A 20,540-nucleotide genomic window follows, 5' to 3' on the forward strand; every position below is an offset into this window, starting at 1 on the left:
CACTGAACAAAAAGGTAGATTATTGGCTTATCGGTTTAGGATAGGGGGTCTTCTATTTACGATCGGGTCCCTGTACAGCCCCAATGAACGGCAGGACCGCTTTCTACAGGCGGCAATCGAGGAGGTCACCTCTACCCAGGATCGACACATCATACTCGGGGGGGACTTTAATATTGTCTTTGACTCCTCAATGGATAGGTCGGCGCAACGCTCCCCTCAAGTCGAAGAGCTATCCGCGGACCGTAAGGCCCAGCTAGAGGAGGTGGACCTCCTGGATCTGTGGCGACATCTACACCCGACTGATAGGGAATATTCGTATTATTCCCATGCCCATAAGACATACGCGCGGCTGGACCACCTTTTAGTTACCGCCCCGGTGAAAACGCTAGCCTCGAGTTCGGAGATAGGAGTGATCTCCCTCTCTGACCATGCCCCGGTTGAGGTCCTGCTGAGTGTGCCTCCGACGGCTCCCCGCCCTCGGACGTGGCACCTCCGAGACACACTGCTGCACAGAAAGGAAGTGGTTGCTCGCATTGAGAAGGTGATTCAAGAGTTTCAATCCCATAATGACAACACAGACACTACCCGGGCCACGCAATGGGCAGCCATGAAGGCTGTTATCAGAGGGGAATTTATTGCGATCTCCTCGGCGGATAATAAATTGCGGCAGGCCAAGAGAGAAGAACTGACGGATCGGGTTAGGGAGCTTGAGCAGATCCATCGCAGGACGGGGGCTCCCCGAATTTGGCGGCAGCTCAGGGAGGCCAGGAAGCTTCTTGCGGCCCTGGACCTTGACCGGGCGGAATATGCGGCGTTGAGGTTGCGTCACACCTATTACACCGGGGGGGATCGCTGTGGCCGGTTGCTGGCAAATAGGCTACGAGTAGCGAGGCAGTCCCAGCTTGTTAAGGAGGTCTCGGACTCAACGGGGTTCCTGGAAACAGAAGACGCTCGAATAGCAGCAGTCTTCCGCGGTTTTTACGGGGAGCTATATACGGGGGACCCCCCAGATGAAGTGGCCATGGACGCTTATCTGGACTCTGTCACGTTGCCCTCTTTAGAGCCTTTCCAAGCGGAACACTTAGACAGAGACATTCGGATTGAGGAGGTGGTCTCCGCTATTGCCAGACTTAAGCATGGCAAAGCGCCGGGTCCGGATGGATACATAGCGCTTTACTATAAGACGTTTTGCACGACGTTAGCCCCCATCCTGACACGCCTCTTCAATTCGTTCGCGGAACCTGGAGCCATTCCACCCGATCTACTCCGGGCCACGATCTCGGTTATCCCCAAGCCGGGCAAGGACCCGAAACAATGCGGGTCGTATAGGCCGATCTCCCTCCTGAATATTGACCTGAAGCTGTATACGGGGATCTTGGCCGCTAGACTAGCTCTCCATTTGCCGGGGCTGATCGATCCGGACCAGGCAGGTTTTGTCCCCGGGAGACAAACAGTGGACAATACAAAACGGATAGTTCACCTATTGGAGAAGGCCTCCCGGATCCCGGGAGAACGGATGATGTTGGCGGTAGATGCAGAAAAAGCATTTGACCGGGTCCACTGGCCTTACTTGGAACGGGTGCTTATGAAGGCGGGTATAGGGGAGAAGTTCCGCTCCATGGTCCTTAATTGTTACAGTCGCCCGTCGGCGGTGGTCCGTGTCAACGGGCTCGCTTCTGACTACTTTGCTATCGAACGCGGCACCAGGCAGGGCTGCCCGCTCTCGCCTCTGCTTTTCGCGCTCTATATGGAGCCGTTAGCCCAGCGGATGCGCGATAACCCAATGGTGACTGGCATCCAAATGGGAGGCTTCACTCATGCCATCAGCCTCTATGCTGATGATGTTATTCTGTCCATTGATAGGCCCCGCATAGCTCTACCGGCATGCATGGAAGAACTGGCCTCTTTTGGCGCGGTATCAGGGTTCAAGATGAACATGGGGAAGTCGGTGGCGTTGGATATCTCTCTTGAGCCAGACACCAGAGCCTGTCTGCAACAGCGATTCCCCATGCTCTGGTCCTCAGGGGCGGTCCCATATCTGGGGATCCAGATTGCTCCTACCCTACCAGCTATGGTATCAGCGAACTACCGAGCCCTGGGTGCCAAGATTAAGGAGGAACTGGGTCGGTGGAACAGAGGCATCCTTTCCTGGCTCGGCAGGATAGCCGCTGTTAAAATGACGATCTTACCTCAGGTGCTGTACCTTTTTCGGGCCCTCCCACTCCAACCGCCGATGGGTTGGATCTCGCAACTACAGGCCGATGTCTCTCGGTTTGTCTGGCAGGGTAAGAAGCCTAGAATGCGTAGGGCTCTCTCGCTGCTACCCCCGGAGGCTGGTGGGCTGGGTATCCCGGACTTCCGCAAATACTATCAGGCGGCTCAGTTGCGCTATCTTGTGGAGTGGAGTAAGTGGGAATCGGATAAGCATTGGCTCTTTCAGGACCAGGCGGTGGCGGGGAGACCCCTGCAGGAGGTCCCGTTCCTGCGTCGTCAGCATCGGCCCAAAAATCTGTATGCCTCCTTTGTCACGAGGGTGCCCCTGCGAGCGTGGGATGCTACTAGCAGTTTGTGTGGCCTCACTACGTTTCCATCACCGCTTACTCCACTGGTGGACAATCCGGACTTTACTCCAGGGATGGAGAGGGGGGCGTTCACGAGGTATCGTCGGGCTGGGTGTAGAGCCTTATGTCACCTTTATGACCCGGAGGGAGTGGTCCCTTTTCACCAACTTCGTCAGGAGTTCTCCCTCCCAGAGACGGAACGGCTTCATTACATGCAGGCTCGCCACTGGGCACTCCAGCCACAGGTGAGAGAGACGGCCGATCGGCCTTTTCTCCCCTATGAACGTTGGCTTATGACACGGACCTCTGACTCCAAACTGATTACCGACTTGTACAAACTACTACAGCCACCGGCGACACATCTTTATCACCCTGGGAGGGAGCGTTGGGAAAGGGAGTTGGGGAGGACACTGAGCCCTAGAGAATGGGAACACATATCCTACAGAGCGCGGCACTCAGCTTACCACATGGGGCTCACAGACACACTGACTAAAGTCTCTACCTACTGGTATTATACACCTGAGCGAGTACATGAGTTTGATCGTAACAAAGATAACACATGCTGGCGGGGATGTGGGCACCGAGGTACTTTAACGCACATACTCTGGGACTGCCCGCTCTTGGGGCCTTACTGGAAGGAGGTGTTGGACGAAATAGATTCTCACTTTGAAATTGAATTGCCACGCTTCCCGGCCTATACCTTGTTAGGGCTCCCCAATGATCTAATGTACCCCCTCCGTTCTCGCAGGGGCAGGCAGATAGCGATAGCATTGGGCTCCGCTGTTCAGAATATCTTGATTCATTGGCACACTGCTGTGATACCGTCTATCACTGGCTGGCTTCACAGGTTGTGGCATGTGCTAGGTATGGAGAAAATGTCCCTCACAGTGGCGGGTGACGTGGAACAGTTTGGGGAGCTCTGGCAACCGTTTCACTCCCTGTTGCTCACTGAATTTAGGGAACTTACCTGCCCCAAGTACCTCCGCCTTTTGCGGCTCCCGGCCCCGGTGGGGTCTGCCCCGTGATCTCTCTCTGGACCTCTCCTTCTTGATCTTGTGACCTGGATGTGTGACGCGGTAGGGGATTGTGCACTGGATGGGGGGTGGGTGTGGGGGTGGAAGTTGGGGGTTCGGTTGTTGGGAGGGGTTGTTGGGCGGGGGGGTTCATGGAAAATGTCATGACATGCTGGGACGACAGGTGCCTTCGGTTATTGAATGGGCGTGATTTGTGGAATATCGACTGTTGACAGCGCTTTTCGATGCTAGCTTCTCCGCCCTGCTGTATATCACTGAGATGTCTGTTTGTCCTTCTGTGTTGTGCTGAATAAAATACTTTAAACCTAAAAGAGCAAAATCAAATGGGGCGCCAGGCCCGAATGGCATTCCACAAGCTGTGTACAAATATTCACCGGAATTTTGGGGGCCTTGCCTGGCCGAACTGTACTCAGATGTCCAAAATTTAAACCAAGTCCCAGAAAGCTGGCAAGGATCAATATTCATGCCAATTTATAAAGGTGGTGAAAGATCCAAACCGAACAACTATTGTCTAATAGCATTGCAGGATGTTGAGGCAAAATATTTTGCATCACTACTTCTAAACGATCTGGTTACCTGGTCGAATGAAAAAGAGCTGATCCCCATTAATCAAACGGGATTCAGCAAGGGGATTGGAACTACTGCCAACATCGTATCCATCATCATGATTGCGGAGAAATGTATGAGTAAAAAGCAGGATCTAAACATGTGTTACGTCAATCTTCAGGCGGCGTTTGACAGTGTTGATCGTAATTTATTGTGGACGAAACTGAGAGCATGGGCTATTCCGGAAAGTATTTTAAGGGGTCTGCTCTTATTTTATTCGGATACATGGTCGCAAGTGAAAATAGGTGATGGCACCCGGCTATTGAGAAAAGTCCCTACAACGATTGGTCTCAAACAGGGATGTGTTCTCGCGCCTCATTTATTCAATCTCTTTATCTCGGATCTGTCAGGGCAATTGAATAGTTGCAATGCTCATCCGCCGAAACTAGGTGATTTACAGCTCAACCATCTGGCCTATGCCGATGACATAGTGCTTATGAGTTTAACGAAGGTGGGCCTAACCAGATTAGTAAACAAACTTTCGGTTTACCTGCTGGCAAATAAACTGGCCTTAAACATCGCAAAACCAAAAACTATGCTGATAACCAATCGCCGCGAATCACATCTCGATATTTGGTTAAAAGGAAAACCATTAGAGAAAGTTTCAGCATACAAATACTTGGGCTTCTACCTTGTCGATAAGTTTAATTTAAAAGAACAGACGAAATATCTGACTCAAAGAGCGGGAGCCTTGATATTCAGATTAAGTACCTTGACAAAAAAACTGGAAGGTCCATCACTCAAACTCTTATTAACCGTGATGGCCAACAAAGTTCTCCCAACCCTGACCTATGCAAGTGTGGCAATGCATGGAACGGACGTTGAACTATTGAATAGTTTAACAACCAAAATTTATAAAAAGGTTTTACGATTACCCAGTATGACATCACCAGCGCAAATGCGACTCGAATTTGGATTAAAAAATGAAGCCCTGGGCAGACTATACGCATACATTAAGATGTGGTATCAGATAAAGCAAAAAGCAGTTAATAGCAATCTCAATACCTATTTATGGCAAGAACTTCAATCCCCAAAAAAATCCAAAGCCAATCAATTCCTTACGTATGCTTTGGAGGCCATAAGTTCAAAAACTTTATGGGATACAAATTTGTCATTTGCTTTATTGAAACAGATTTTAAATAAAGCAGCTAAACTTCATTCACTTGTTTTGGATAAAGAAATTTTCTCTCATCGTTAGCACTCTTGGACTGTAATAAATGGCTATAAGACACTGACACTGGCACTGTACTCGGAAACAACTTACTCCATTTTTATTAAAAGGAAGCTGATGTCATTGAGATTTGGTAACTTTCCAACATTAGCTGAAGAACCAGCCTGGAAACAGCAGGCAGCTGTCTCATGTCGTCCGTGTGGCATTTCCAAAGAAGATTTTATACACATAATTTGCCATTGTAAGACGCTGTCTAAGGAACGGACATATTATTTAAAGAATAGTTTTCGGATTAAGAGGTTGCGAACATGTAGATCTGCCATTATTGGATGCCTAGACACAACTGCTCCTCGGTTACATTGTAAGCTGGTAAAGTTCTTGCAGGCATTTGAGAAACGCATTAAACAACATGAAGATATCTAATGTTAACGATTTGAACTATTGCACAATGATGTAAATATTGATCGGAAATCTTTGAGTTTTACTTTTCGCCTTATAATTGACGTTTTATTACTAATTTTAACGTAATTTTACAAAAAAACAAAAACAAAACAAAACATTTTTTTGTATAATGGATGTGTTTTATCTACTAAATTGTTATGGTTTTAATTAACTGAACAATAAAGTTTAAATTTCAAAAAAAAAATTCATATTGAAAATTGGGACCCTCCAAAGCCTTTAAAGCCTTTAAGCAGCAATAACAAACTGAGCCAGCTCTTTCAGCTAAAAAGAGTTCAACTGCGCCGCTGTTGTAGAAAAGTTTACCCAAAGCCACAATCAATCCATCACCAGGGAGCAGGGGGAAAGATCGAGTCCGCGGGGGCTGCAAGCGCGAGGGGCATAGGCTGAAAGGAATAGCTTACTGCGCTGTCTCAGTTGTCTCAGTTGTCTCAGTTCTTATCATACAGTGCTCACACAGTCTTCAACTATTATTCTTTGGGCATAGATCGATGCACCTCGCAATGTCCATCCCTTGTGCTTACAGCCAGATGAAAAAAGACTCACCCACCGCCGCCGCCACTGCTGTGAAGAAATCCAGCGAAAGTATAAGGGAAAAGTCTGTTGGCAGAGAGCAGGTCTGCAAATCCGTGAACTCGCAGGACTCAGACTCGAGCTTCAGGTTTCAAATTTCCGACTGGGAGCTTGGGCTTAGGCTCGGAGGGGGCTCGGAGGGCTTGACTGTGGCTCCAGATTTGCTTGACCGCGGCTTCGGGTTTTTGCTTTACCGGAAAATATTGGACGCCGAAAAACACGCTGGATTAGTGCGGAAGCTGGAGGCAGCAGAGACGCCAGCTACCCGCCGCCATCAATCTCGTGGGGGGAGGAGCAAGGAGCAAGGAGCAGGGATCCCAGGTGCTACACAGAAGCGTGGAGCTCTGTCATAGCCGGTTTGGGTTTGTACTTGATCCTCCTGAAGTTGTTAGGGTATATGGACGCCGGATCTTCAACAGAGTGATTTATTAGTGATCTAGATATTCTTATAGAGATTTTCTGTGGCAGATGGTCACTTTGATCTTGAGTCCCCACCTGGAAGCCTGCAATCGTGCAGAAGAATGGTAAAGATACAAAGGTATAACCTATTGGCGTATTTGCGGTTGCTCTGTGAAATGTTGCCCTCCGGGGGATGGGGGTGTGATCTCCCGGGAAGCATCCATTTTGTGCCACAAATTTTAGATGTTCCAGATCCTTTCTGAAGTTTCCAGTGAGTACTAATTGTTGCTTCTTGTTATTCTGCTCCTGACAAGGAATAATCCAGGCGCTATGTTGGTCCTCCAGTAGCTCATCCCTCTTCTGTGGCCCAAGTCGATGCATGTTTTAAAGTCACCTGTCAACAGTAGGTTGTGCATTGATTCTTCTAAGAACTGTCTGGTTATTACTGATCCCATCATTTTAACTCCTTTGATTTTGTCACAAGGATGTATATAAATGTTTAGGAGTAATATTTGTTGTTTGGTGTTGCCATCCCGTATATTCACTCTGAGTGCTCTAATTGCATTTGTAGGAGATGTGAAAGTGTCAACATCTTTGGGTGCCATTATTTTTCTTATTGATGAGTACATTGTTAGACCCCCATTAGGTGCCCAAATTTAGAGCATTTTACTGCTGGAGTGTGATAGGTTTTGTAACCAAGTAAGTGAAAGGGTTCTTTTAGCCATGTCTCTTGTAGTAGGATGAGGTTGAAGCCTTGTCAGTAGTCCAGATGGTTTTTTTCTGATGTTTTATTACCCAAATCATTTGTATTCCAAGAGCAGATTCGTAGGTGATGATCACCTGGTGCTAGTTGTTTTGAGTCAAGTACTCTCACCTTGCTGATTTCTCATTTTTGCTAGCCAAGTCCAGTCTTTGATCTAATACTCAGTGTTGATCTTTTCTTTCTGTTGGCCGTGCATCCGTGGTGCAGGCGCCTTTAAGTGGCTACATGCCCGATGATGCAGTACATCGATTTGCTTGCTCTCTTTTGTTTTGTACCAGTGGATCTGGATAGCCCGGCTTTAGCTAGAGGAGTATTTTAATTCCCCATCCCTTTAATTGAGGTTCTTCATCCAGGATCCTCCTCGCTGTTTCCTCTGAGGACCTGGTTGTCTTTGTTATTTCTCTTTCTGAAAGTTCCTTGATGCTTTTAAATGCTATTCTTCAAAGATTGTGTGAGCTTGTATCAACCAAGCTCCTGATTGCTTAAATGAATTGTAAAATGTTCCCTCTGTTGAGGATGTCTCTGCATCCTCTAGACTTGTATTCAGGGATAAAAAGAATTGAGTTATTTTTAAGTGGTGGCTGGGTTGGCAGTTTTGCCTGGATTACTGAATCCTCTTGAACGTGAGGGTTGGAAAAGTTCACTCAAGCTCTAAAGTCTTCTCTGTTTATGGTAGTTATTTTCCTTGGAGTGGGTGACTCTGCAGGTATATTCTTGGTAAAAAGAATTGGAGTTCTGGTACTTGCGTTCTTTGAGCTTTCATCTGATGCTTTCCATTTGTGTGTATTTTGTGTGAGTAGGTATGTGAGTGACTAGGTGTGTGAGTGGCTGTATGGCTGAATAAGTGAGTGTGTGAGCAGCTGTGTGGGTGAGTGAGTAGCTGTATTGGTGAGTGAGTGGGTATGTCAGTGCCTGTATGGGTGGGTGAGTGGCTATGTGAGTGGCTGTACGGGTGGGTGAATGGATGTGTTAGTGAATGTATGGGTGAGTGGGTGGGTGTCTGAATGGCTGTATGAGTGAGTGACTGGGTGTGTTAGTGGTAATATGACCGAACGAGGGGCTGTTTGAGTGGATGTTTGGTTAAGTAACTTGGTGTGTAAGTGGCTATAGTTGAGAGTGCCATTATGTGTTAAGGCTGTATGAGTGAGTAAGTTGATGTAGGGGTGCTTTTATGGATGTGTGAATGGGTATGTAAGTGGTTGTGTGGATGTGTAAGTGAGTGTGAAGGTGCTTGTATGGGTACGTGAGTGGCTGTTTTGAGAGATTGTATGGGTGAGTGAGTGGGTATGTGTAGCTGTATGGGTAGACAAATTTGCTGCACGAGTAGCTGTACGGGGCAGTGTGTGGCTTTGTAAGTGGTTGTAGGGTGAGTGACTGGTTGTATGAGTAGCTGTATGGATGGGTGAGTGGTTGTCTGATTGGCTCTATGGGTGACTGAGTGATTATGTGAGAACTTGTATGGGTCTGTGAATGAGTATGTGAGTGGTTGTATGTATGTGTGACTGGGTGTATGAGAGGTTAAATAGGGATGTGAGTGGGTGTGTGTGTGGTTCTCTTGATAATGTCATCAGTGATGTCATTTGAGATGTCTTCAGTGATGTAATATGTGAAGTCATAAGCGGTGCATTGCGGGCATAATTATAACTGCTGAATTTCAATTGTTTTGAGAATTAGGCACTAGATACTCACTTAAGACAGGTGGCACAAAAAAAGTACATGGATATTTGTCTATGGTAAACCAGTAACTATATCATTGTATTGCAAATTATTTCAGACTGATAGTCAGTACAAATGGATTGACAAATGGAGAACAAGGTACACAAAATGGGATTCAGGAGAGCCAGCAACGAAAATGGCATGTGTGTATCTGGATGTTAATGGTCGCTGGAAAACGTCAACCTGTGATCAGAATTACTATTCTATCTGCAAAAAGTCTAATGGTAAGACATTTACATTTAAAGTACACTATGAGTTGGTGTTTTCAATCATTTTACTATACCATCTAGAATAGTGACTATCATTACCAATGTAGGTTGCATTTAAAGTTCCAACAAACTGGAACTTGGACACTGCTCTAATTCCACACCACATTCTCTCCTTTTCCCTGTTCTTCTGGGACCTAAAAAGGCTTCATGAGTTCATCTCTACTGTTTATATAAATGTTGTATCATATTTTGAGACCTGCAGCTTAGGATAACTAAAAATATACATGTCGACCAAGGTCCTCATGATAGGATAGGCACATGTGCTTGTCTGCAGCATTTGGATCTGCTTGCTAGTCCTTCATTGTATGTATATCACTGTAACTGGTTTATGGTACCATCCAGTTGTCAATTATGTAATTAAATGCAATGAAGATGTGTTACTATGTGCAACACTTCTAATAGCACTAGGATACTTAGATGGATTGGTCAAGCCAACTACATAGTAAGATATCTAAATGAAAAAACTCGATACCTCGTGGAATAGGCCTCCGGTAAACACCTCAAAGTGTAGGATTCTCAACAATGTAGTGGGCAGCTTGAAAGCTATATCAGTGCCCAGATTTTCCATATGTTTTATAGGAAATTGAAAGTTAATCTTTTCTTAAAAGAAACTATTTTCCCCTTCCTGTAATACTACACCCTTCTGGTTCTGCTGGAAGTATAATGCTGTAGTATGTTGTAGGGTGAGAGTGGTAATATAATTTTACTATGATATTTTATGCATGCTTTATGCTGCTATATTGTATCTATTATTTAAAACTGTATGTTTGTGATCGTGTTTATAAGTGTACCGGGATGTCATCGTTGTGCTTTAAGAATAAATAGAAAAACTAAAAAAAGGATGTGCCATAAACTAATATGAACAAGGCTTGAGCACAATGTTGGTGCTTTAGCTGTGGTATATGATGGAACAGAGTCATGGCAATCGTAGAGTGCAATCCTTGCCCACAGGCTCCCATAGATCTGCATCTTCAGCATGCCTAATGATCCTGAAGACACATCATTTTCATCCAGGCTAACACTTGAAACTGAATCTGAAACTTTGTACATGATATTATCCTGATTAATTCAATGCTTAAACTTTCCTTAGAGTTCCTTTACATGCTCAAACATAAGCCAAACATTTTGTGCTCTCATTCTTTGTCAACAGAGATAGCCCCAACGGAGCTACCACAGTATCCTGGAACATGCCCAGAAACAAACGAGAAATCTTGGATTCCCTTCCGTCAATATTGTTATTACTTTGAGACGTCTTCATCAAACAGTTGGCATAAGGCATTAGCTGAATGCCTAAAACTAGGTGGGTGATTTCATTTCAAATATTCCTTTAATTTAGTGATTGCTAAAGGCTGAATGAAGTGTTAAAATGCATGTGGCGCAAACATCTGGCCCATAGAAAGAGGCAGCAAAAGGAAGGGGTATGGAGCCAACAACTGTAAGAGGGTAAGGAGCAAGCAAAAGGATGGAGCCATGGACCGCTGACCGGACAGAGACAGGGATTTGGTGAAACAATGAGTCTCTGGAGTCAGTGAAATGTGATTGGGTAGTGAACAGAAGAACTTGCAAGAATAGCCAACAGAACAATGAGGATAGGGAGAAATAGAATTGATGGGCCTAAGGAGCACATGAATTTTGGGAGTTTTGAAGCCAGGGTGATTGGTCTCTACAGAAAGTTAAACAATGTAGGTGGATAGACATTGACATAACATGTATTGGAGGCCAGGGAAAGGATGTACTTTGGGATCCAGTGGAAAAGAAGTACAGTATTCCTGTAGGTAAGTAGCAAGAATAAGTATTTGCAGCCAGTGCCGTGGTGAGGAGTGGGGAGAGAGCAAGTGAAATAATGATGGTGTCCTGCAACATCGATGCTCCAATTTAGGAAAGAGTTGAAGACACACTTCTTTAAATACCACTACACCACAAATGCATTTATACTCCACAAACTAGCGATCTCATCTGTCACTCATTGACTTTACCGTTTTATCGTTGTCCTGAACCCTGTACAGTTCTCTGCTACCCTTGACTAGATTCTTGCTATAGCAATACCATTGAGATATATATACCAGATTGAGGAAGGCTGCTGGGACAGCCGAAACGCGCCTCTCTGTGTTTCCGGGTCGGTGGAGGCCCTATGGAATAAAAAATGCCTTGGAATTCAGCATTCTCCATGTGCCTGTTCTAAAAAAAGTGTATTTTTATATAAATGTTGTGATCAAGTCCGGGTTCACCGGACGAAACGCGTCATGTCTGTTTGGTGGTGAATAACATCACATTATAGAAACCTACTTGCCGTGTGGTTCGTGTCCTGATTGTGCTGCCAGGCACCTGAAGTCGGGGTCCACCAACATTTCTGCACCAGAAATGAGATGACTCCAGTGCGAATGGAAACTTAAAGCACTTTATTTCAACCTTGGAGACAGGCAGGCAGTCCACCATGAAGCACTCGCCTATAGTACTAACACGTTTCAGCTTTCCCATCAAGCCTTGGTCATAGGTAGGCATTCATCAAACAGGGGTCACATGCTTCTTAAGCATAGGTCAGACTACCGGATTGGTTGTAGTTCCTTTTCATCCGCATTAAGCAGTTTTAATTCACCCTTCATTCACGCATTGAGCTGCTCCCTCACATCACTACACTGCTCACTTTTGTGATTTCAGCATCTATAACTGGTGTTTATATAACAACAAAACATCCCAGAGCTCCCACCTCTCAGTGAGGTGGTCGTAACCCTCAGTGGGACTAGGTTTTACCACTGGGAGGAGAAAGCCCAAATGATGAAGCATGTCACCTATGGTGAGTGAGGGCATTCGCCCTAAAAGGGATCATTCCCCGATTAGGTTCTGCTAGAGAGACATAGGTTCACCTTCTTCTTTTCTTTGCTGGTTCCAAGATGTTACAGACCCAAGAAGTCCATTGTATTTTGAGTTATTTATTTAGGGAAACAACTTCTTGCAGGTCGATAAATTTCTAATCCCTTGGACCCCCCTTCAGAGTTCCTTTGTGTTACGTGATTAATCAATTGCCAGTGGAATAAAAATATCCCACCCCAGACAGTAATTACTGCATTGCAGTAATTATGGTCCCTGGCCAAACACTCCTGTTTGTGCCAGTATCAGAATGTATCCCTGCTCTTATAATCAAGGATAAATCCCTTACGACCAATGAATGAAACAAGTTTCTTATATATGTGTTTAAGACATCTAAGGGCATATTGATCAATGTGTTGTGTCACCATTGCCTCGAGCCAGGGGGAACAAGGGCACCGCAACAACAATTTAGATATATCATTCCATCTTGCAAGTCCCTTCATGGATTGATAAATCTGGAGTAACGCAAGACAGTGCAAAACGCTGCCTTGCGTTGCTCCGCCCCAGGGAGGTATTCCATGAGTAGAGTGTGGGTGTTCCCACGCCTCCACCTATTGATTTTGGTGCATTTCCAGATTACCATTAGTGGTAGACCTAGGTACGGTTCAAAATATTATTTCTCCCCAGGTGAGGCCTAACAAGGAGAAATATCTGAATGCAGAATGCAGCACAGATACAAAGAGGAAAATGCCTCTCAGGATGGATTTGCGTAGGAAGATGTCCCTTTCTGTACAAAAACAATCCTGCTTACGACATAGGCACCCTTGCACCTGTGTTGGTACTAGCCAGACAAATTTGCACCAGAGCATGGAAAGGACAGGCAGCGTTCCATATGATGATAAATACGGCGCATCCCTGCCCTTTCCCTTTCACACAGCGCAGCACAGCAAGGTGGCTTGCTGCATTGTGTTGCGTTGTGTGAAAGTTTGACAAATATGTCCCTTAAGGTAAAAGCTGAAGTCAGCATTTCAGTTTTCACAAAACATTTTTTTTATAGACAGTAACTACATATGATTTATCCTTTGCAGGAGCCTCTCTAACTTCTATTGAAGATTTGCGTGAAAACACATTTATATGGCAGGAACAGGAACAACAAAAATATAAATCGTCAGATTTTTGGATCGGACTATTCAAAAATGTTGAAGGTAATATGTCCTTATTTTCATAATAGTTACCTATATTGCATGACCATTAGGAATAAATGATCAAAGAATGGCTTAGACTTCTGAAAACTATGGCTTAAAAATAAAAAAAATGGCAAGGTTGAGAATGTATTTATATCTTTTTTTAAACAAAAGGAGGTAAAGTACAACCACAAACTATTTGGCCAAAATGGAAAATGACTTTATGGTAAATACTTGTATTCGTATGTGTGTTAATGCTTTGAATTTATGGTCACAGTCAGGTTTTTCTAAAAATGTCCTTCAAAGAATGTTTTAACTTTTTTTTGCAAAAAGAGAGATGATTTCTATGTTACTGCTTGCTTTCACAAAAGAAAAGAAAAAGGACCTTGTCAATAAAATATCACCAACTTCCTGATCTACTGCAGTTCCCAGAATATTGCCTCTTCCTGTTGCATGATCTCCTTAATCACAAGAATATATCAGTCATTGACAAAGGCAATAGGTCGACAGTAATGTTCTTCTATTGCAAACATGTGTACAGGCCTATGTATGTACGCGCCAACACATTAAAACCTACTTGCTTTGCCAATACTTGATAATAAGGTGAATTGCTTTAGAAGTAAATATAAATTTGCTAAAACCTATAAGTTCTGAATGCGTAATAATGAAATATCACAGTACTATCATTGAGTGCTAGCTATGCATGACCCTCACTAGGAGAGTCGCGGTTCCTAAGATATTTCTGAGAACGGGTCGGTATAGCAATAAGAAACTGAAAGGTGAACAGTCAACCTTTGCAAAGGTCTTCAGCAGCGCTTACAACATGTATTGCAGCATTTTAGAAACTTTTGATCGCTTTGAGCTAGGAAGATTAGTTTAAGTATGCAGATTATACAGCAGATGATAGATTATGTGGCAAATGCAGCAAATCCATTATTTTGCAGAAAATGCCACAGCCATAAAATTACATAGTTCCAGTTGCACTGACTATAACCTGAGCATCTGCAATGCAAGATATCAGGATATGAAATGCTCACATTTGTAATCTGCCATACCGGTGAAAACAAATTCAGCCTAACACAATATCTTGCTTGAAATAGAACAGGTATTTACTTCAGGTCAGCATCTTGCAGAAAACAAACACGCTTAGCACCTGTTTCAAAAGGTAAACTTAAACTTTTGTGTAAGTTTAATATTTTTGGGGGATTCATAAACTGCAAGTTTAATTTCACAGAAAGTAATTTTACAGCAGTAGAGATTCTGCAAACATGGCAGATACTCTGCACAGAAAAAGTTAGGCCTGTCCATTCTTTTTATGTATGGAGCTCTCCATACAGACTGCGGCATCTCCAGATTAGAAAAATTACTGTTAGTAAAAATACAAAAAAAATAGCAAACTTTTACAGAGGTGTACGTTTACTTTTGTAAATCAGGGCCGTATTCTATTAGGTATTGTAATTTCACATTAATTCTTGGGGGGCACTTATGATTTCCTACCCCTGGTTATTTGAATTGTATAAAGCAAACACAAGAAAATGATGGACAGAGCGCTGAAACTTTTCACTCACCCCCAGTTACAGATCTGGGTTGTATCCATCCTTGTTCTTTAGCTCACTTTGTCACCCCAGGCCAGACCCAGCCATATGCAAATCAGTCTTAATCCTATTCCTCATGGGAACAGTCCAGTCCGAACTGCCAAGCCAGGTCTTCCCTGGACTGAAAAGAAGCATCCTGGGACCGGTTTTGAGGTACATGCCCTGATGTCAGAGCGGAACTCGTTGTGCACTATGTTTGTACCTTTCGGGCCGGCCAAACAGTCATGCGCACTTTGCATGTTCTCCATGCAGGCTGCATTACAGCCTGCATGGAGAACATTCCCAGGCCCCCATTCCCTGGCTGAGTGCCGAACAAGGGCGCTCAGACCAAATACAATAGTGCATTGCTTGGTTTTAAATGGCTATGCGATCCTGGGTGCATTCCAGAAGAGACTCAGGTAAATGATATTTTTTTTATTCAAACCTCACCCGCATCTACCTCGTCCTGCCACTTCCATACCCTATCGCCCGCCACTGCAATAATAATAACAGTGCTTTCTGCGCAGATGTATGGCCTACCAACTAAATTGATGCATTCTGAATTTAAGATGCGTGAAATATAGAGGGCCCAATTCACAAAGAGTCTCAGCATTCGAGGCGGAGGCCCAGCAGTTGTTTAGGGGGCCTACACTTGTGGCTTGACCTCCACATTACGGTTTCTCATTGGGGAGGTCCTCCGATGAGTGTGGGCCCACACCATGAGTGTGGGACCCCCACTAAGACTGAGGGCCTCCAACATGAGTGTGGGCGCCCTTTGTGAATCTGGCCCTAAGTATAACATGGCAGTGCTGCAAAGCTCTCTGTATACAGAAGCCAAACCCAGGATGCAATTGTGTACATGTCTACTACTGGAGAAGTTGATCTGAAGCATTAACAATCAGCATATTGTAATAAAATAAAATGCCCAGAATTTTTTCAGAAATTATATCCTGTGTTTACCTCTTAGGACAAGACCCAATTTTTGAGGTCATGTTGGTGGACATAGATGATGTAGGCTTTCAGGAGTCGCTGCCTTATTCATAAAACAGCAAGAGCTGTAAGCACACACCCTCAGATTGCTTGTTGGGCTCTGATCACAACAGTGCTCTATTTTAATAATATCTAGTTAATAGACTATGGAAATATAGGGCACAAATAAAGAGAGAGAACAAGGCCATAGTGTTTTGCATGAGCAGCTTGTTTTTAAATGTAATTTTGCTTTTCTTGTTGATTGGAAATGCAGCAGTGTTATTCCACTTCACCGAGATCCTCAACTAACCCAATTCTATGCATATCTATCCATTGATCTGCGTATGCATTTGTCTCTGACAATAACAGAAGGGTGTGGCAAAGGATTGTGGGTATGCAGATGAATCGGGCAGGATATCTGCATACATAAGTTCAGTGCTTAATGCCGGTGGTCAAAGCTGTAGCCCCAGGCACTCATTTATGGGGACAGGCAGTTATTTTTCTGCACCAAACTTCCAGGAGTAGAGAAAAAAACTCACGAGGGAAAGAAGGACAAAGAGATAAACAAAAAACTGTAACAAGGGGAGAAGCAGGAATCTGCAAGACTGAGACATAGGGATGGACCAAAAGTGTCTGGTAGTGAATTAATATGTGGAATTAACATTAAGCTGCTTTGCTATTTGGCATGCTGACATTCAGTAGCACCAGTCGTGAGCTTCTGACCAAAACTTTGTGTACCGGCACTTATTCTTTTACAAATTAAGCACAGCCTCCATTGCTTAGATGTCGTGCCATGTATTAGGCCAGGCACCGTTGGCATAGGTCTCCCCTGCATGTTTTGCCTCTTCTCTCCTGTGTTTTTGCTGTGTGTTGGACTCTGTTTTGCTGGTCGAGATGCTTTGGGTGCTTTGCCACTGCTGTTCAGTGACAATGTGAAAGTGCTCCCTCTGCAACTTGATGTTATGATTGGTTGATTTGATTTACTACTCAGTCCCTAGTCCAGTGCATTGTGTGTGCTCAGAGCCTGTAAATGAAATGCTGCTAGTGGGCTGCAGCACTGATTGTGCCACTCACATAGGCAGCCTGTAAATGTAATTCTGGCCTGCCATTGCAGAGCTTGTGTGCAGTCAAGTACTGCTATGTCGACTTGGCAAGTGTACCCATTTACCAGGCCCTAACCTTACCTTTGATTACATGTTAGTCACCGCTAAGGTAGGCCCAAGGTACCCCTGTGGGCAGAATGCATTGTATGTGAAAGGTAGGAGATGCCCTGGTATGTGTGGTGTGTCCTGATAGTGGAATACTACCAATTGTGCTTTTCACTATTGCAAGGATACTTGTTACCATAGGACAGAATAGGGAATTTGTTTATAACATCTTATAAACATAACTACAGCTGGGAACAAGGTAGGAAAATAAAGTTTGGTATGCCTGAACTCAGAATGTTAAAATAAATATTTTGGTGAAGGTGATTTTTAGATTCTGTGTTTGAAAATACAACTCCTAGAAAGTGGGTATGTTCTTGCTTAGCCATCCAGTGTGCCTCTTCTACGTTTGTGTATTGCATGTCTGGCATTTGTATGACAGGGGCTGGGAAACAGTAGTGGCTCCAGAGAGCCTGATGAGGCAGGGCTGGGCTGAATAGACCTGGGCTGCATTTAGACTAGGGGGAGGAGATTTCCTTTCACCTGAATGGGCCTGGTCTTCCCAGGACAATGCTGTCTCCAGCTCCTGCCAGGAAGCTGCACCAGAGAGAACAGAACTGGTTTTGACTGAGCACAGGGCTTCTCTGCCACTAGAGGATAATGGATTTTGTGATATAAATATTGGGGCCCAGACCGAAGAACTTTAGATCACTTCTGGGAATCATGAGGAACCTTTGCCAAGGAGAGGAGCCGGAGAAGCTGTGGAGGAATACTGCCCCTGTGCTGTTTGCTGTATGGGGTTGGCTACTTGGTGTCTGGGAAAGGAGTAAAGGACTTGCTTGTTTGCTGTGTCTTCTGATTGAAGTAGATCTCCAAGGGCTTGAAAGTGAGCTTGCCTCCTGTTCTGAAGTCTCAGGGACACAAAGGATTCACTACCAGCTCCCCTGAACTGCCTTGATCGGGGTTTTGACCTGCAAAGAGGTGCCTGCTGTTGTTCTGGACCTCTAAAGACTGGTATCTGCTGGGGGCTGGAAAATCAATGATACACCGAGAAGAGTGACGCATCCGTACCTGTTTCCAACACATCGCCGAAGGAACCGTTGCAGCGCCTGCCGTAGCTCGAGAAATCACAGCAAGCCGCATCGAGTGCAACGATCTCCGAAGTCTGACATCACTCCACCGATTGTGACGCAAGCCCTGCTGTGCAGCTGCAAGAATCCACGCATCATTCCGGATCGTCGCATCGCAGCGAGGTGCCAAGCCTGTCGCCTCGTTGGGGATGCAGTAAGAAACCGATGCAACAACTCCCCACGCAGCAAGAATCCGACACGTCACCTCCTCTCCAATAAGGAACCAATGCATCACCTCGCCTGGGCAGCAGTGAGGAACTAAAACATCACCTCCTCAGGAGCAAGGAACCAATGCATCACCTTCCCTGAGTGTAAGGAAGAGACGCATCACCTTCCCTGCGGCCTGATTTGTTTGTTTATGTGACACATCAAAGAGACTTTATGTGAAAAGTGTCGCATCTGCAATTTGCTTTGAACTGAACTATTTCTACAATCTTCAAGTCATATTGTTATTACCGTATTGTGGATTTTTGTCCTTTGGTCTTGTTTTGGTTTAGCTAAAGATTACGTATTTTTCTAAACTGGTGTGGTGTCCATTTGTAGTGTTTTCACTGTATTACTGTATGTGTTCACAAATGCTTTACACACTGCCTCTGAGATAAGTATGTCTGCTCATGCCAAGCAATCAAGGGGATGAGCAGGGGTTATTTTAGAAGTGTATCCCCCTTACCCAGACTAGAAGCAAGGGTTATTTTAGAAGTGTATCCCCCTTACCCTGACTAGAAGCAAGGGTCCCTATTTGGACAAAGGTACCTACCTCTGCCAATAAGAGATCCCCAATTCTAACATTGGTGGTCTGCTCTGAGGATCTGCATTTGTGATTTACATACAGAGATTGGTGTACACTACTAGTATAATAGAGACCATTACGCAACCACATACATGTGGTAGAGCTTTTTCCTTGGAAATGTTTGCATCTTGAGAACCAATCTTCACCATGAGTAGACCAGCATTACTTGCATCACTTGCAATAGTGGATATCGAATTTGAAGAGGAGAGGGTTGATACCTACACTGTGCCACAACTTAAAGCTGTCTGCAAAAAGTTTTAAATCTCTGTGAGAGGCCTCATCAGAAAGTAGGAATGCCAAAGGTGCTGAGGGCCTGGTTGTAAACAAGGAATGCCAGTGAGCGTACTGAGGAGCCTATGGTGGAGGGAGAGCATTTAGATGGGCAGCAGGAGGGGCTACTGGGCCTTACTGGAGGGAAGTTGCCTTCCAGTGGGCAGCAGTGTATCTTCAAGGGGTCTATCTCCATATGAGTTGGAGGACAGGGAGAGAAGCAGAGTGCATGAATTGGAGCTCACAAAGCTCAGGCTAGTCAAGTCAAGTCAAGTCATAGAATTTATATAGATGAATGAAAAGTAACAGCCTAGGACATTTAGCGATACAGATCACATGTAAATTAGACACGATATAAAAGTAAACTACAGCTGGCTAAAAAAACAGACTTTTATTAAACAATTTGTACAAGTAAAAAATCATTCATATAGCATCAAATGACAATTGTAAAATCACATTGAGTACCTAACAATTATATCTAATATGTTCATACATAAAGTAAAAATTAAAGAGTAAGTGGCATGAAAATTCGGTCTCTACGCGCGTTTCGGCGGCCAGCGCCTTCTTCTTGGAGCAGCCACACAATATTAAGTATTTGTTTTATCAATGCATTGGTGTTAAGAAAATTTTTTTCCCGGTTCTCTTATTCGAAATCTTTTGGTGATGAAGTGATAAAAACTGATTCCTTCGAAGAGTGTTTAGTAAATCCCGCCAACCGGAGCCCTTATTATGGTGATACCAGATGAAAGTTGTTCTTGATTGTTTCTGGATTTCTCCTAGATTTCATCTAATTGGCCTTGGATTTGGTCCAACAGACTTCAAATTGATGGTTAGGCTATTTTCTTTAGGGAACTGATAACCTGAGGAAAGGAAAGATGCTTGTCTCAGATTTCTGGTTAAGTAAGATGTTAGTCCTTAGGTAAAGATTTAAAAGATCTCCCTGCCTGTAAATGGTCGGCAGGGCTCCCTATGTCCGGTGGCGGGAAGAGGCGTCTTGGTGAGCGATAGCGCGGGAAAAATGATGAACATCATTTTTCCCGCATATTTCCCTGGCCTAGGAATTGTGAGATTCGTTAATTCAGGGGGTCCTTGATACATATACATTGATAGAATTTATAT

General features: G+C 44.5%; 1 protein-coding gene across 1 annotated transcript in view; it reads left to right on the top strand.

Annotated features, from left to right (window-relative positions):
- Nucleotides 1-20,540, top strand: part of LOC147688873 (macrophage mannose receptor 1-like) — a 731,375-nt gene that overhangs the window by 683,475 nt on the left and 27,360 nt on the right. The window contains exons 25-27 of the mRNA XM_086941773.1: nt 9,341-9,506; nt 10,702-10,851; nt 13,448-13,564. Of these exons, the coding sequence (XP_086797899.1) occupies nt 9,341-9,506; nt 10,702-10,851; nt 13,448-13,564 (433 nt within the window). The remainder of the gene's footprint in view (nt 1-9,340; nt 9,507-10,701; nt 10,852-13,447; nt 13,565-20,540) is intronic.

Source organism: Lissotriton vulgaris, chromosome 10 (assembly GCF_964263255.1).
Source record: "Lissotriton vulgaris chromosome 10, aLisVul1.2, whole genome shotgun sequence".
Lineage (NCBI taxonomy): Eukaryota > Metazoa > Chordata > Amphibia > Caudata > Salamandridae > Lissotriton > Lissotriton vulgaris.